The sequence below is a fragment of the Cyprinus carpio genome, chromosome A15 (genome assembly GCF_018340385.1).
Source record: "Cyprinus carpio isolate SPL01 chromosome A15, ASM1834038v1, whole genome shotgun sequence".
Classification (NCBI taxonomy): domain Eukaryota; kingdom Metazoa; phylum Chordata; class Actinopteri; order Cypriniformes; family Cyprinidae; genus Cyprinus; species Cyprinus carpio.
The window spans coordinates 20622550-20640861 of record NC_056586.1 but is presented as its reverse complement, the minus strand read 5'-3'; the positions used below and the strand labels follow the sequence as shown (position 1 = coordinate 20640861).

Below are 18312 nucleotides of genomic sequence, written 5' to 3'. Positions count from 1 at the left end.
GTTTGATGTTTAATGAGTGTTGACAGCACTGAGCATGGAATGTAGGAGGGTGTTTTTGGGAAGTGTGTGTGTGTGTATTGCTGAGTATTGTTCCTGGAGATCTGTTTCCTTCCCCTATAGATACTGTGGCAAGATATTCCCACGCTCGGCCAACCTTACAAGACATCTACGGACACACACAGGAGAGCAGCCTTACAGGTGACACACTGTCCCACACACACACTAATATATACTGTATTATGTAATCAGCTATTCATATACTTAGCAAATAGCATGTACCACATCAGTTGAATTATATTTTAATACACAAACCATTAAGCTATGATGAACTATGTTGCAGAAGAAAAACTGTTTATTGTGATAATTATTATTAATAAAAGTACTTTTTGAATGTTAGTGTATTTGTACTGCTGACTGCTACCACAATCTTCATATATATATATATATATATATATATATATATATATATATATATATATATATATATATATATATATATATATATTTTTATATATATATATATATATATATATATATATATATATATATATATATATATATATATATATATATTATTTCCATTTTATTATTTGATATACACAGTTATTGTCATTTGGTAAGAGTGAGGTGACGTCCACAAGAGAGAAGGACAGACAGACACACAGGGAGACTGAAGGAAGTGTGTATGAATAATGGAGGTGATGAGTGGCGTACAGCTGCAGGCCAGCAAAGGCAGCTGGGTAATTAGGCCTGTGTTTAGGGCTCAGACTCTTTCAGGGAGTTTTAAAATACTGCACAGAAACAGGCGTGCGCACACACTGCGTTTGTGGTCCGTCTGACCACAGGGGAGGTTTGTACAGGGCTGTGTTACTTTCCAGATACTAGCCTCAATCTCCTTGTGCTGGCAGCGCTTTAAACGAGCCAGTGATCAGCCTTTAACTGCAATTTAATTTCTAGTTTTTCTGTTGCATTTGGAGGGGGGCGAGATGGAGAGAGAGAGGGAGAGATAACAGGTTCCTGGGAGATGCAGTTTAGCGTACAACTCTACGGTGGAGGGGAAGATATGATCACGTAATCATACGGATAATTCTGCGTGAAGAGACTTGGCACATGCAGTCGCTTTCAGAGCAGAGGGGGGATGTGGACGAGAGAGTTTGAGTGTTACTGAGTTGGCCAAAGATTAGAGACAAAGAGTTCATGACCACTCAATCATGTGTTTAGGACCCTGCGTGTGTGCGAGACGGATAACACGAGAGAGTTTGATTTCTCGTGTCTGTATATTGTAAATACTGTACAGTCTAATTATGTTCATATGTGTCTGTGTGTCCGCAGATGTAAGTACTGCGATCGTTCGTTCAGTATTTCCTCGAATCTTCAGCGTCACATCCGTAACATCCATAACAAAGAGAAACCCTTTAAATGCCATCTTTGTGACCGCTGCTTCGGGCAACAAACCAACCTGGACCGGCACCTCAAAAAGCACGAGAACGGTAATTTATCAGGTATCCTCACACATATACAGACATATAAATAAATAAACAAATGAATTACATTTATATAAAAATCTATCTAAATATATATATTTATAAAAACACCCATTTTTGTGTTTAGCATTTGTAAATAACCATTATTTAGTTAATATTTGCATTAATACGCACAAAAGATACTAATATATGTTGGTTTCATGTGTAGGCACGGCAATGTCGTCGCCGCGTTCAGAGCTGGACAGTGGCAGTGCCATCTTGGAGGACAAGGAGGACTCGTATTTTACCGAAATACGAAACTTCATCAGTAACACAGCACAGAACGCCACGTCTCCGTCACACTCTGAGGAAGGGTAAACACCATCTTCTTCCTCATTTATACTAATAAATACACCGTTCATACACAAAATCCAGCTTATTGGGTAAAACAGCTCTTCAAACACTGAGCTTGTACAAGCAGGTTCAAATAAATCTTCACATGGGTTCTCAGTCCATCTCACAAATTTCTGTCAAATTTTAATATTTAATTTTATTATTAATGTATCAATTTTATTAGATGATAATTATGTAATGTTTTATTTTTTTAAATAATAAAGTTGAATCACTAAAATAATAACAATTTATATATCTACATCTGTCTATCGATGTATATCTAATGTCCACATATTGAGCTTCTATGAAAAATTTTAGATATTCACATTACAAATAGTCATGTGTGGGCTCACACACACATGCAAGCGGAGTGTCCATTAGGCTGTCAGTCATCAGTTGGCGCTAGTTGCCTCAGGCAGATTGGAGGTTATTATACACAAACATTACTGAACACAACACTTCTCATGCCTTATTCATTAACCCTCACCTCTGAGTGAATATAGCATCACATGAAAGAAGCAGACTGGTATCGCAGTGTGTATTAACTGCACATGTGAACGTATCTGTGTGTGTACATATATTCTGTACGGTTGTTAATCATTAGCCTGTCGCCTGCGGTTTTTAAGAGCAAAGATTAGGGCAGGTCTCCTGCAGGACGTGATTACTGATTGGCCGATTGCGAGCGCGTGCAGAACGCTGTTGACTTTTGGCTGCGTGCGCGTACATGAATTTTACCATCTGCATATGATAATTAGCGCTGATCATTTCCCAGCAGTGATCAGCAGGTTGGATGACGGTTTGAATGTTTGACCTGGTCATCTGTGTGTGCATGTGTGTGTGACAGATAAAGATCTTACAGGCTTTTGTTTTTTGATTTCTTCATTGTTTCATTAAAAAGATCCTAGAGTTTGCACGCTTCCCACATCTGGTCCCAACATGTGTTTGTGAACAGGAAGTAGGTGTGGGAGAGGAGGTCAGAGGTCGTTGAATGTTTCCTGTCAGAGTGACTGCTCCTGATAGGTACTTCATCCTCCACAAATTACCACAGCTCTCTCTAATTAGCCGATCTGTTTTCATCAACACGCCATCGCTACCTCTCTCGTTCTCTTGTACCCTCTCTCGCAGTATTAGCGGGGTGCAAAGTGATGAGAGAAGGTGATTTCAGGGATTATCCGAGATGTGAAATGGGTTTATATGGCACACCCCGCAGAGTTACGCTAATCTGAGGGTAGAACCGAGATGTAGATCTGAAATAGATGAAGGTGAGAGATTAAACCTAGAAGACATAATGGATGGATGGATGGTCAGACAAATGGACATATGGACTGATAGATAGATAGCAAGTCTCTTTCTCCAACACACTCGCCTTCTTTCTCTGAGCATTTCCTCTCATTTAGAAAGCGTGGGCATGTGGTTCTGCTTTTTAAGGTGGTTTATTTTTTCGAGACAAACAGAACTTGGTTTCAGCGCTTAATGATTTTCTTTCTGTAATCACGGAACGGCATATCAGTCAAAAATTCATGCCTGGATAATGTCACTGCAAATGATTCTCTCTGTTCTCCGTAGGATGAACGGCAGTCATTTTGATGGCGACAAAGCCCTGCCTGGTCAGGGGTCACGTGACCTGGATGAAGAAGAAGGGGAGGAGCTTGGAGCAGAGGAAGAGGAGGTGGAGCATAGCGACAGTGCCAGGAAACCCAGCGAGGATGGCGTGCCTAGCAGTCTGGATCATGACATAAACGATGACATTGATTTCGAGGGACCAGATGATCTAGAGATGAATAGCAAATCCTCGCCACAAAGGTATGTATACAAAAAACTGTTATATCCATTAAATTTTTCGGTTGTAAATTAATCTTTATATCCATTCATTTTTTTTGGTTGTAAATTAATCTTTTAAAATAATCTCTGCATCATTTGCAGGTTTAATGAGGATGATGATGATGAAGATCACAGCAGTTTCTCCACGCTGGATCACATCCGTCACTTTAGTATGGAGGATGGAGACCTCAGCGACAGTGATGTCACCAGCTTTGGCCCCGCCCACCTTCAAGAAGGCATCAAGCAGCCTCTATACAGGAAATCTAAGTCACAGGTATTACCATGACAACTGGTCAGATACTAACCTTATAGAGCACAGAATTAAAATGATTATTTAAAACTGTACTTTTAAATATATTTAATATATATAAATTCAGAAAAAAAGATTATTACTGTTTACAGTTTTTTTTTAAACAAATTACTAATATTTTATTTTGGTGTTATTAATAATAATAAAAACAAAAATAATTAGTATTAAGAATAGATTAAGTATTATTAATAATAATAATATTATTATTAAAATATAAAAAATATTAAATGTTAAATTATTATGGTAAAAAAAACTTTAAATAAATTACTTAATTACTGATATTTGTTTTGGTGTTGTTATTAATAATATTTAATTAACAGTAATTAATTGTATTAATTAATACAAATTAATAATAAGTATCAAATTTGCCATGAATATTAAATAAAAACTTTAAATAAATTACTTATTGAGGTACTAATATTTTATTTTAGTGTTGCTGTTATTAGTTGTATTATTATTTTTGCTATTATTACTATTATTAGTAAAAAAATATCTTATTAATAATTAATAATAACAAGTATAACATTTTCCATGAATACAATTTGTGTATTAAAATTGACATTATTTTATTGTTTTATTATTTATATGATTAATTATTATTAATAACAAAAATAATAGCATCATCATTATTATCATTGTACTTTTTTTATCAAATACATTTTCCATTAATATAGTTGGCGTATTTTTAACTGTATATCTCTCCTTTTTCAAGCATATGCTATGATGTTGTCTCTAGCTGATAAGGATCCACTCCATTCGTCTACCCATAATGCCCCGATGTGGCACAGCTTGGCCCGCGCCGCAGAACCCAGCGCCATTCAGTCTCTCAGTCACGTATGACACGCCCATGTACCATGTGACCTAACTTAACATTGTGTTAGACTTCTGCCAGAGTCCCTGGTCCACACTCACACCTGCACAAGTGCCCAAATCCTCATTCACTTCCACCACACATACACCCAGACCCTGTGCATAGCAGCTCACTGTCCCACAAACATCAACAAATGATTGATCGACTTATTGATTGAGTACAGTTTGTAGGAATGACATTAGTGTCAGTAATTTTGATGGTGCTGATGAAGATGATGATGACAATGGTAGTAATACATAATAATAATTGTATTTATTCTGTCAAGTTCCAATTTTTTGCACAGCAGTGGCAGCTGGTGAATAGTTTTTGAGATTGCTAATGAAAAGTCAGTGCCATGATTGTGAGTTTTGTCCGCTAAAACCAATGGTTACTAACAGTAACAAATGAGAGTCTTCCTCAAGACAAATGTGATCGCAGACTATTCGGGCACAACCGCCTACCGGCCTGTAAATATCTTTAGAATTAACGCCATCACACACACAAACAAATAAACGCAAATACAGACACGCAAAACAACCATGTGTTTTTCAAGCATTTTAACAGTTTCTTTTAAGTCTTGTACAGAAATGTACAAGTTTACAAACTTAAGCGAGGGGTCATGGGGTTAGTGTTTCTCTTTTAAGATATTCTCCAGGAGTTTGTGAATTGAAAAACGTTAACAGATACACATAAAAGGTGTGACCTTTAGACCTCTCACTGACGCTGCTTCTAAAACAAAAAACAAACAAAAAAAAAGGTGTAAGGAGCGAGACAGTGACTATGTTCAAGTTCTGTCAAATTAAAGCACTGCATTACCTTCAACCCACTTTCCCGCCAGTTTGTGCGAAAACATGCTCTTTTTAGTTAGTTTCGTTTTGAAGCTGAAAGTGTGTTTGTAAATAAAAAAAAAAAAAATGCTAGAAAAGTCATTTTGTTTTGTTTTTTTTCTAAATTGAAAATAAACTAGTTTAAGAACTGAATCTGTAGAACTCGCGTAAAGGGCATTTTATCATTTCCACGGTAACCTTTTCCATTAGTTGGCGAATGATACCACTAAATAGCCTGAATGCTAGTCTTTAGCTACACCGTCCTTGTGTGTCTTTCATTTATAGACAATCATGGGTTCCTTGTGTTTAATTTTTTCCCCCATGTCCTTTGTTGCTTTGTTTTTGTCTCACTATTTTTTTCTTGGTTGATGTCTCAATGTTATTGCTGTGTATCTTGAAAGTTGTATTTATTTCTCTGCAAACTGTAGTTTGTTTACTGAATAGCACTGCTCTCAAGCGCCCCCTTGTGTTGAAATGAAGAATTTCTCACTGAAAATTTTGGGGTGAAGAGACTCTACTGGGATATGTTGAAAGGTCTGAATGCCAGATAGTATTAAACATACCGTCACAGCTTATACTTCTAATAAAACTGGTAAAGGATATAGATATTACTTAGGTTTTTTTGTATGACAATTTATTGATTCAACTGCAAAATATAAAAAAATGAGAAAATAATAAAAAACAGCTGATATTATTTCTTCATAAAACGCATGATTGGTCCAAGCTGTACCTGACATTTTCTATGGTTGTCTGCAAGCTTCTGTGACGTTTGGGTCCATGTTGATTTCTTGTGCCAAACCTAGAAGAAATGTCAGATTTCTTTTATCCTCACGAGGTGAAGGACCAGATCTTTCCTAATTCACTTTGTTTGTTTGTTTGTTTTTTGTCGATGTTTATAATCCCATTTTTAAAAGTAATCAGTGAGTTGAGGTACTTCTGTTTTAATGCTTTCTACAATGTAACTGTATTGCATTATAATTCAATACTGTGGGAGGAGTTACTGAGAAATAAAAAACTCCTATGTGGGCGGACTGTGCACTCTCACATGGTCTCGTTCTCTGTCTGTCTCTTTTTCTCTTTTATGGTGACTAGGGGAAAGAAATGTCAAGGTAATATTTCTCCCCAAAATTAAAAAAAAAAAAAAAAAATTTGTATATATATATATATATATATATATATATATATATATATATATATATATATATATATATATATATATACATACATACATTCAGTTCATATAAATTGTATTTTGCATAAAGAAAATGAGGACAAAGGTTGCTTGCATTATAACAGTTTTAAGCATTTTGTACTAATAATTAAAAAAAATGTAATGTGAATAAATGGTTTATATATTATTATTACTGTACTAAATTTAATTTGCTGATTCTAATGTAAAAAATAATTTAGTCCACATATATTATGGTCATATATATATATATATATATATATATATATATATATATATATATGACCAAAATTATTATAATTCAAATTCACATTATTTTAATAATTACAGTTATATTGTGCAAGCACAATGTTTTTTTATTTTTTTTTTACATTACAGTATAAAGTTTTTTGTTTTTTTTTCATGACGATGAGAAAAGTATATCTTATAGTAGTATTTATTGTACTAAATTTTATATATAAAATCAAAACAATATATGACAATTATTACAATTCATTGTCATTAAAAATCATTAATTTTTTTTATTAATTTTCAAAAATACATTAGGTTACTGAATGATGTCACAAAAAAGTCCTAAAAATATGCTTAATTTTCTCAGATATAATTTTGTTGATCCCCAACCCCCTGCAAAGAAGTGTCACTCAGTGTGCCGCAGACACACATTTCTGAATGAAAGACAGAATAAAACTCTTTTGATAGGTGCTCCCTCACACACCCACTTGTATTATTTCACACCGAGACACATAAAAATCTCGGACAGACGGACACAGCGCGAGTCTGATCCCCGGTCATCGCTCTCACACAGATCCACTGTCCCACAGCCAGAGAGAGTCTGCAAGAGAGAGAGAGAAAAGCGGCTGAAAGGGAAAAGAGGGAGGCAAGAATGCGCACTGCACTCGTTTGTTTGAGGGAAATGATGGATGAGGTGGAGAGATGTGATGACCTGGCTCATCGCTCAAACTCTCAATGAGAAACAACATTCGACTGACGTCTCTCTCTCATTGTTTAAACGGGATCTAACTTCTCCAGCCAACCTGGTCAGAATCCCTCGTTCTCACCCTCATAATTCTCCCTCCTCCTTTCCTAATCATATTCCCGATTGTCTTTTTTTTTCCAGAGGGATGCAGTTTTTATCACTCTCTCTTCCAGTCTATCTATTCTTCTCCTTCTGTCCTTTTCTCACCCTATTATTCTCTTTCTATCTCTCTGATTTGTAGTGGGTGGATGCCATTGTGGACAGAGGGGTGATGACTGCTTGTCTGGATCGGGGCTTTGTGTGTGAAGAGAGACAGGATGGGATTTGCTTGGGAAAATTAGTTAAGACCTCTTTTGTGTTTCCTGGCATTTTCACTCAACATAAACTCGATTTTGTTTCCATGTCCACACTATGAGGGTTAGACGACACTGCCACGCAAAGACAAAACACAGTCACTACACACGTCTCTCAATCCAAACAAATGAAAAATCTGTCAACAATTACTCACCATTGTATTGTTACAAACCTCTAGGATTTTCTTTCTTCTGCAGAAAACCTTTTTTTTTTTTTGTCCATACAATAAATGTCAATACTGTATTGTTTTGAAACCCCCAGTTTCATTGTATGGACAAAAACTGTTCTTTACAGTATCTTCTTTTGTTTTCTACAGAAGAAAGAAAAAAAATACAGGTTTGGAACAACATGAGGATGAGTAAATGAAAGAATTATAATTCTTTGCATGAACTATGCCTTTAAGGCTTGTTTAAATGGAGCCCCTAAAAGGACATGGTGATGGTTAGAAAATAAAAAAAAGAAATTGGAGTAAAATTATATTTCAATGCTTTTGCATTATCAAGCAAAACTTTTGCAATCCCCTTAGAAAGTTTGCTTTCATTACTTACACTCGCAAAATTTTGAGAGGGAAAACTGTATTTCAGTGCTTTTGTGAGTGAATGAAGAGTTTCTTGGGAGAACACAATAGTTTTGCAAAAGGGCACAGTAGCATTGAAATATAATTTTCCCTCCTATCTCATATCTATCACCATGTCTGCACAGATTCACACTGATCTAAAAAACAAAGAAAAAAAATTGTTTGATTTCTTGGACAGTATGAACTAGCATGATTTTTTTTTTCAAATCAATCAACAAAATATTTTTCACCATTTTTCTGCATTTTGTTAAAACAGTAGGATGTGACTTGTTGCATTTATTTAAGATTAAGGTAGCACTACAATAAGGTTACATTTATTAACATCAGTTAACTACTCCATTTAACATGAACTAACTTAATTTATTAATCTTAGCTAATGTTAATTTAAACTTTTACTAATACATTAGTAGTCAACTAATGTAGTCAATATATGCAGTAGTCAACATATGAAGTATAATAAATAAAAAAAGTTCATCAAAGTTGTCCTAAAACAAGAACACATTTTGGTTTTAGATTTTAGGACAACTTTGATGAAAGGTTTTGATCCACTTCAAATGTTGACTAGTTTATATGTGTGTGTGTGTGTGTGTGTGTGTGTGTGTGTGTGTGTGTGTGTGTGTAATTTAATGGACCTGCATTATGACAATAGTTCTGTAACAATGAACAGTTGTACTTATTAAATGCCATTAACAAAGATTAATAAATACTGTTACAAATGTTTTGCTCATTGTTAATGTTAGTTAATGCACTGACTAATGGGAACTTAATTGTACAGTAATGACGCGTCCAGAGTTACCCCTTATTTAAGTGGAAACTGAAATGTAAGGTACACACCAGCACTTGAACAGTAAAAGCGGTGTCACACTCACTGATAATTGATGGCCTGCTTTTGGTCAGTGCAAGCCGTCAGTCTCTGAGCTCAGCGGGGCATCCTGCTTTGATGAGGTCATCATGGGTCAGCCAGCTCTGATGAGGTCACAGCAGGTCGTCACACTTTGATGAGGTCGGCCGGAGAGGGTTTTGTGGGTGCTGTAATAGGGTGAAGGTGATAACGGGTCTACAGAAGAGGAAAAGAGGCCAACATGGACCATTACTGACCAGCTGTTTGCCGTGTACGTCTGTCATGTGCATGAAAGATCACAGGCCACGGCTTGTACGTCTCCCTCTACAGGGCAGCATCTCAACCCTCGCATACTGTCAATATGAGTGTGTGTGAGCCCCTGCTGAACACACAGTCACATTTGTCATTCTCAAGGGAGTGGTTGTGTTTGACGGTGGAATTTCCCATCGCTCTCATCAGAGTGTATGGATCTATCTAATGAACTAATGAGTCTTTTGGCATGGGTACAAAACAGCCACACACACGACATCCCACTCTCATGTGTGTTCAAACGCGGCCCCTCTCTTTTATGTTGACTGAAACATGCCCGTATGCTCTGCCACCACCCCAGAGTAGCACTGCAGCCCTGGTCAGGACATCTATCATGGGCCCTGAGTGCAGGGTGTGACACTGCTGGCACTCTCTCACTGATTAACTTGGCACTGTTACTTGCCCCCTTGCCAGATGAAACAGCAAGCGCTGTGCTTAATGGTGGGCTGGTACAGAAGGCACTGCTGGCCTTTCATACATGATGGGCATAGAGAGAGTATCATCTTTAAAGTGATTTCTACTACAACAAGCCATGATTTGCTGTGTTTTTACCACACCACGACTATAACTATAACATCACAGAAAAACACCATTGTTGATATCAGTTTCAAAAGGTTTTTTTTTGTTTGTTTTTTTTTACAACTGACAACCAATCAGAATCCACTGGACTTTAATGCTCGAGCATTATAAAATGGCGACAAATGGCGTTACATTAACTTACCTGAATTATCAGTTTTATGACGTTATAATGCTTCTCAGTCATGACGTCAATCAATAGAGGAATGCTTTTTTACATGACAATGATGTATACAAAATGGAAAGTGTTTTCATATTTGAAAACTTTACGTTCAAAACAACTGCAAAAGGTGAAAACTGTCACTAGGGTTGCCAGGTTTTCCCAACAAAACGCGCCCAATTGTTACTCAAAAGAAAAGAAAAACTCCAGTAAAAATCGGGGGGTAAAATACAAGTTTTTGGTGTTGTTTGGTGTTATTTATTGGGCTCGCTTCAACCTGCGGACATGAAAAACAACCTGCAGCAACAGTGTTAAAGTAGCCCAATTCCATGGGAAAACCTCGGACTTTGCAACACTGGGTGTCACTTTGTAAAGAAATTCATGCAGGCCTGACGAAACACGAAACCTTTCATTTATTTTTTATAAATTTCTTTCCCCCTCTCCCTTTAAAGTCATTCTGCTGCTCACACTCCAGTCTAGTAGGTGGCAGTAATGCACCTTTTAACTCGCCAACCGCCATGAAACCCGAAAGAAGAACAAGACGGCGAAACACGTAATACGCATGCACATGATGTCAAGCTTTTTCACAAGTTTGTGTATTTGTTTACACCTAGACTATTCATAGTTTTCACATGATGTCACACCTTTACAAGAACGCCCACCTGGAGCAGTAGCCCCTCACTGCAGAACACAAGATCCAGGGGATGTGGTTAGATCCCCATCTAGGGGGTGGAGATGGGTAGGTTTAGGGGTGGAGATGGGTAGGTTTAGGTATATGTAAGGTGGGAGGAGTTGGATCTGGATCCAACCACGCCCCCTGGATCTTGTGTTCTGCAGTGAGGACCATCTCACCTGGAGGGCAAAACAAGGCTTTCCTCCACTGACCACCAATTATTTTTATGAGGTTTGCATTTAATAATGATGCAGTAAGACAGTGATATTGATACTGAGACAGTGATAAGGCCAAATTCAGTACACACCTTATTGATGATGCAGACTTTGTACAGGCAAGCAGATGAACCCAGAATATAAATGCAATTGTGAAATTTCACATTACATATTTTCCCATAGAAAATCATTATAAAGAAAACATTAACCATTTAGCACACTGCGTTCCTGTTCCGAGCTCATCTGTTTGCCTGTATAAAGCATGCATCATCAATAAAGTGTATACTGAATTTGATCTTTTAATATCACTGTTTAAAGGCACTTTAAGTGTTTTCACATAAAAATTTTTTAGAATGTCACAGTTTTTAATTGAAATCTTGCGGCGGGTGTTTTATATGGATTGCAAATGGCCAAAACTTGCAGTTTGTTCACATATCTTTGTTTTATCCTTTTGAGAGATGATCTAAATATTTATGGATTGTAAACAAATGGAAAATTGACAGCCTTGTGCTGCAATTCTATGTATGTTTTGCCAGCCAGTTCTTCGAGCCAGTCACGTGACTGAAAACTATGAATACCGGTTCCAATCTTAAAAAACTTTTCTGAAACCCATTTTCAAAAGTTGACGTTTTCTGGCCCCTTAAACTATAGACATATAAAATACTTAATATTTTATTTGTCTATGTCTTACACTGACATGTAAATGAACGGCCAAAATGCATTTAAATTTACATTTTTTAGTTAAAACCCCTTAATGGCTAACAAGTCTACTTGTTGACCGATTGACTAAAGATGCAGTCCGTAAGTTTTGCCTCTTTGTCGCCATCTCTGTTTGAAAACCTGCAATTGCAGCTGTGTGCAGAATTATCTTCTTGCGTAGGTTGTGTGTCGGAGCGGCTCCAGCGCCGATGAATCTAATGTTTTGAGGAGTATGTGTGTGTGGCAGTCAGTCACTGCACAGGTGTGGATATTAACTGTACTTCGCGATCACAGATTCTAGCCTATGTCTTGGAATATATGTCCCAAATAAGAATTTTCACCATATATTGTAATCTGAACACATAAGTAACACGTTTGTTCTGACCAACTGAGGAAAAAAGCATTACAATAAATCACGCTACCAATGGCGATTTAATCTAAAGATCGGTTAGCTCATATCACCTCAAACCATGCTAATTATTATTATTGTTATACTTTATTCTCAAATTATCAATGTTAACAACATCAGCATCGCCTATAGTGTATTAACGTGTAGATTTCAATTTCTGTACATTCTAATCTCTTATTGTCATACCATTCTAATTTCCTATTTAGAAATTCTTTTAAACCAAAAAGCAAATTAAGCTCCCTTCGAACTGCTTGTCTTTAAAATACAAATCCTGTGTAATCCCAGGCTATCTGTAATCTGAAGTACATTTAAAACTGGAATATAATTTAATTTCATTAACATGAGTTTCATAAACACATAATCCTTTCTGGATTACAATCTGCCATCAAAATGATAAATGTAATTATTCCAGCTGCTGTGAGAAAAGGCTAAACGATCTGCCACCTGCAGGATGCTCACATGCCATAGCCTACTAGCCGGGACAACTTCTGTATGTTTACAGACGTGACGTAATGACGCAGCGGCATGTTTGAATTTCTCCTACCACTCAAATTAGAAAACATTATTATAAGCTACCCCTTGTGAAACAGGCTAAAGTAAGGCGATAGTTTTGAACACTGTCTGGTTATGTACTTGCTCAGTTGTTGATTTATGGTTTTTTTTAATGTATGGTAGTTATTGACTGCAGCTTTAAGAAATTCGTAATTTACTTGAAAAACGCAGTGGCTTCAAAAACGTATGTTTGAGGTATGACTGTGTGGTTAATGAACGTTATCTTGTTTTACTTATGGATCAAAATCGCTAATTATCTAAAGGTTTTACGGACCACAAACTGAATAGCTCTACTGAATAAGGTTAACCACTCTACAAATTGTAGAACGGTAAACCTTATTCAGTATAGTTATTCAGTTTGTGGTCCGTAAAACCTTTAGATAATTAGCGATTATAGTAACCCTAGTCAACCCTGGCAACCCTAGTCAGGGGCGTCGGACTGGGGGTAAAACCAGTACTGATTACCAGGGCCCCAAAGGAAGAGAGGGCCCTTGAAAAGTCTGGAATATATTTTATTTTACCTGGATATTTTCATGGGGGCCCATCAGGACTGCCTATGCATAGGGCCCGGGATCTTGTGCAACGCCCCTGTCTACAATAATAGCTCAGATTGTCTTACAGTTGGCACAGAGCGGAGAACCAGATGAGGAGGTTTATAGCCTATGCCCTCCAGTGAGGTTTCTTCTTTTAATACATCTCTCGCAATCGCACACTCTTTTCATCCCTCGCTGTTCTTGATAAAGTCAGGCCGGTGGCAGCTGTGGCTGGATACGTGACAGCTCGTAGCCACGGAAGGAGCGGAGGCCCCGTTAAAGACTGGTGGTTTCATTCGGGTATTTGTTGTGATCCCCCGGGAAACGGGTCATTAGTGTTATTGATGGGCACTCAGTGCGAGCGGCGGATGCCGGCATGCATATGGTTTTAATATGACAAGACGTGTTAGGGGAATGGCTTACTGTTTAAAATGCCTCAGAGGTCCGTGGACCTGACGTAAAGGGCCGTTTATGCTGGAATTGGATAAAAAGTCAATTGTGCACTTGGAAACCCACTTAGATATCGTGCATGACGCACTGAAATTAAAGGTTGCTCATCGACTATAGTTAGAGCTTTATTACTATAATTTGGACCCTCAAGATATTTTCACTGGTTTGTGGAAATACGCTGCCACATTTCCTTTCAGTAATGCGCTGATACACCCACCACTTAGTGCCACAACTATCTAAACACACAATCGCAGTCTTGTCTGATTAAGCACCAGCATAGTCGTTTCAATGCTAATTTTTACGACCACATTCTGAACACTAAGTACAGTACTTAGTGGGATGGACTTCAACCGGTCTAAGCAGTTAGGGAGGACCGGGGCTAGATGTCACAAGGTCTGTGTCTCAGTGATTAGCCTATATGGGTTTGAATCCAGTGTTTTCACTAGCATTTACATTTATGCATTTAGCAGACGCTTTTATCCAAAGCGACTTACAGTGCATTCAGGCTATAATTTTTTATTATTTTTTTCCAGTACTAGCAATTTGTATCTTGGTTTCAAATACCTGAAAAACGTCAGAATAAAAAATAGTTTTGGTCAATTTTTCAGCCCAAACTAAAATTCAGCAGCTTCATATTTAAAAAAAAAAGTCGTTGGGTAAACAAATGAACACCATAAAATCAAACTAAGTATATTGAGTATTGGTATTTATAATTGAAGTATTTGGGTAATTTAATTTTTAGGGCGACTTTTTGAACAATGTTGCAGGGCAGTTTTGAGGTCAACGGGCCACCAGGTGAGACACAGGGCCCACAGCGCATCTAAAGTATCCAGATAGAAATTTGTTGCCCACTCTCAATGGCAAAGTGCCCAAGCACGTGGCTCAAAAAAGTTGCCCCATCTGTTTACACCTTTAAATGTTGGGTTGGTGGTCAGGGCACATTTTTATTGGGGAAAGTTGTCATGTAGGCCTATTTTAAGTGTTGGAAAATGGGGGGGAACTCATGGCCTAATGGTTAGAGAGTCGTACTCGCAATCCAGTTGCTGCCCTCTGCTCCGGGTGTGTGTTCACGGTGTGTGTGTGTGTTCACTGATGTGTGTCTGAACTTTGGAAGGGTTAAATGCAGAGCACAAATTCCAAGTATGGGTCACCATACTTAGCGGTATGTCACGTCACTTTACTACTTAAAAAAATTTATTAATTACTAAATTTGTTGGCCAAAACAATGGTGTAATAACTTTGACATTTTTACTCTGTCATTGTTTTGAGTTCACAATTGTTTTACTTTGCTGAAAAGTTAACTGTTTCTTTGGTTCCTTACGACAACTGTCCCCACTACTGAGTCAACATGTTCAATGATTTCTTTTTCATGGTCAGTAACGGTGGAAATGTTAACTAGCCTAGGTATTTGTCTTCACAGAAACTGACTTTGTGACAACTAGCTTTGCTCTCCCAGACTACCACATGACTAGTAAAACAGATGGTAAAACGTCAGGTGTGCAGAGTGTGTCCGAGCTTCTGGCTTGACCACATGCACCACAATACTGCATCGGGCGCCACCTAGTGGCCCTCTTGGACACTGACCCATGCTGACACTGCACGAAGCACTGCTCATTGACATTCACCCAGAACCTGCTAAATGATCCCTAAATAATTTAGATTAATGACGGGGTCCTGTTAAAAGAAAAAAAAGTATGATAATGCTCTTTACGTATACACAGAGATGCTGTGTGCTGATTTTTTTTCCTTCACTGAAACGAGGGGATTTCCAGTGTCTAATGTGGCGTTCACAGGGCGCGTTCTTGTTGGTCTACTTGCACGCGTCACATCTCTCTCCGTTGAGCTGGGTCTAGCAGAGTGTCAAATAGGGATAGTTTTTTTGTGAATTTTAAGGGTAGAAAAATAACATTTAAGTAGTATATTTCGAAAGGTTTGTTGACAGATTTTATTATGAATTTTCACATAGTTCTAACTATAGCTATATTTCGGGATTCAGAGCCTGTTCGTGCTGTGTGTTTGATTCACTAAAACAACACCTTCGACACAACACCGGCTCGTTCGTGTTGCAAAGATTAATCTAATCATCTATTTAAACTAAAGTGCAAAAAGTACACAAACAGATGAGGTTTTTACACCCTCGGAGATGCGTTCACAGACGGGTAATTGTGGGAGTTTGCTGATACTCATCTCCTGAGCAGCTCATTGGCATTTCGGGATTTGTTGTTTCTGTCCAAGAAGTGGCCCAAATGGTGCGAGACCCCATTGAGTTGATTTTCCTCGGTCTCTCTTCAATTTTATCGCCGGTTCAAAAAGTCACGGCCCTCCGGGAACGGGGCGAGCGCCGAGAGAGAAGAGCGTAATCTCTTTGGTGCGAAGAAACAGCGCGGTGATAGCGTCGCTTCGCTGGCGCTGTACGCGTAATTTCCGCGCTAAAGTTCCCGTCAGATCGCATCTGACCTCTCCAATGAATTCTTTCATCACAAACCACTGATCTGGCTGTCTTTCAAAACGCAAAGCTTTATTAAACCTGTGTCATAAGCCTGGGTACTGTAGGCTAATTGTATAACGCAAAACATATTAATTAAATGAATAACAGAGATAAACGGACTCATATAGTGCATGTTTTATGCCTGGTCCTGTCTAACAAACCACCGGTGCAAATCCCCTGTTTTGAAAGACAGACATTTTAAGAAGATATTTTAAATAGGCTACAGTTCATATTTATCTGCATGCCCCAGTTTAATTATATTTTTTACTGAACGCACAGATTGGTGACTGCAGGCACCGAGGCCATGGTAGTAAAACTAAATCCGTTTTAACGCCGCCCCAGCAAAATTACATTCGCCTCCTTGACATTTCGCCAAAGACTACAGAACTGTGAAGATGCAACAAGCAACTGCTAAATAAGAAGTCTGTGGGCTTTGTGTCTTATCCACTCTATTTTTAACGTAAGAGCAGGTGCGGCCATTCCGGTGTCATCCTCTTCCAGTTAATATAAGCTGTACAAAAATATTGCAAACGTATATAAGCCTCTTTCCTCAACATAATAAAAATGAAAGACAGAGAGAGAGAGAGAGAGAGAGAATTGTGCCCTGATAGCACACGTGCATCACGGTGACATCTATTTGACACGTGTGTGTGTTTGCTCATCTGCAATATATCTATAGGACGTTTCCTATCAGATGTCAAATAGACGTTTAAAAGATGTCTTTAAGATGTTTATGATTTAGAATGTATGCAAAAATTACATTTTTAAGATGTCTGTCAGATGTTTGTACACAGCAGATGCTTTCCAGATGAAGCGATATTTAACTGACATCTTGCAGACGTACAGTACGTGTGCTATCTGGGTGAAATATTAACGCAAAATGCAAGATATAAACTCAAAATTGTGAGATAAGTTGTTCTTTTATTTTTATTCCATTGCAGAAACAGAATTGCACGATGAATTCAGAGGGGGAAAAAGTCAACGTAGAATTGCGAGACATAGCCTATAAGTCAGAATTCTGAATTTATATCTTTTTTTTTTCTTATAGGCCTAGTTTATATCTCGCAATTACAATTGTGAGTTTATATTCCGAGTTTATATCTTGCAATTCTTTTCTCAGAATTGCAAAAAAACTAAGTTTGAATTGTGAGGTGTAAAGTCACAATTGCTAGGGAAAAAAAGTTAATAAGTCACAATTAATTTAAATGTTTTTATTCCGTGGCAAAAATGGGCTTCCATACTAACTGGTATTTGTTATCATATTTTATTATTGTAATCATTAACCATTAAAAAAAACAGTTTTTCCATTTACTGCACTATTTTTTTTTAGTTATTTACCGATAGTGGCTAATGAATCTGAGGTCTCACACATTTTCAGAAAATATCTTACCTCCTCATTGCAAAATAAGGTGGACAGCCCTAGTGACCTTGAGAGACAAGATGGACCTTTGTCCAGTCGATTGTCTGTATATGTGCTACCTGTCCACTGATCAAAGCTGGTGTACAGTATCACGGCCACCCAGACTGTACTGAATGAATGGGCTACGGAGGTCTGTTTGACTGGACTCAGGTGTGTGTGTGGATGGATGGCCTCTAGAGCCCTGTTTGACTGGAAACAGGTGTGTGTTATCCATTGCTGGAGGCTCG

At 37.7% G+C, this 18312-nt stretch overlaps 1 protein-coding gene across 16 annotated transcripts in view; it reads left to right on the top strand.

The window, feature by feature from the left end:
* Positions 1-6708, top strand: part of LOC109103380 (MDS1 and EVI1 complex locus protein EVI1-A-like) — a 151979-nt gene extending 145271 nt beyond the window's left edge. For 15 of the 16 annotated variants that reach the window (XM_042771509.1, XM_042771508.1, XM_042771504.1 and 12 more), the window contains 6 exons: positions 121-198; positions 1333-1502; positions 1693-1837; positions 3423-3659; positions 3780-3951; positions 4699-6708. In XM_042771509.1, the coding sequence (XP_042627443.1) occupies positions 121-198; positions 1333-1502; positions 1693-1837; positions 3423-3659; positions 3780-3951; positions 4699-4827 (931 nt within the window). In that variant the 3' untranslated portion in view covers positions 4828-6708. The remainder of the gene's footprint in view (positions 1-120; positions 199-1332; positions 1503-1692; positions 1838-3422; positions 3660-3779; positions 3952-4698) is intronic. The other variant, XM_042771498.1, reaches the window with a different exon arrangement.
* The last annotated feature ends 11604 nt before the right edge of the window (positions 6709-18312 follow it).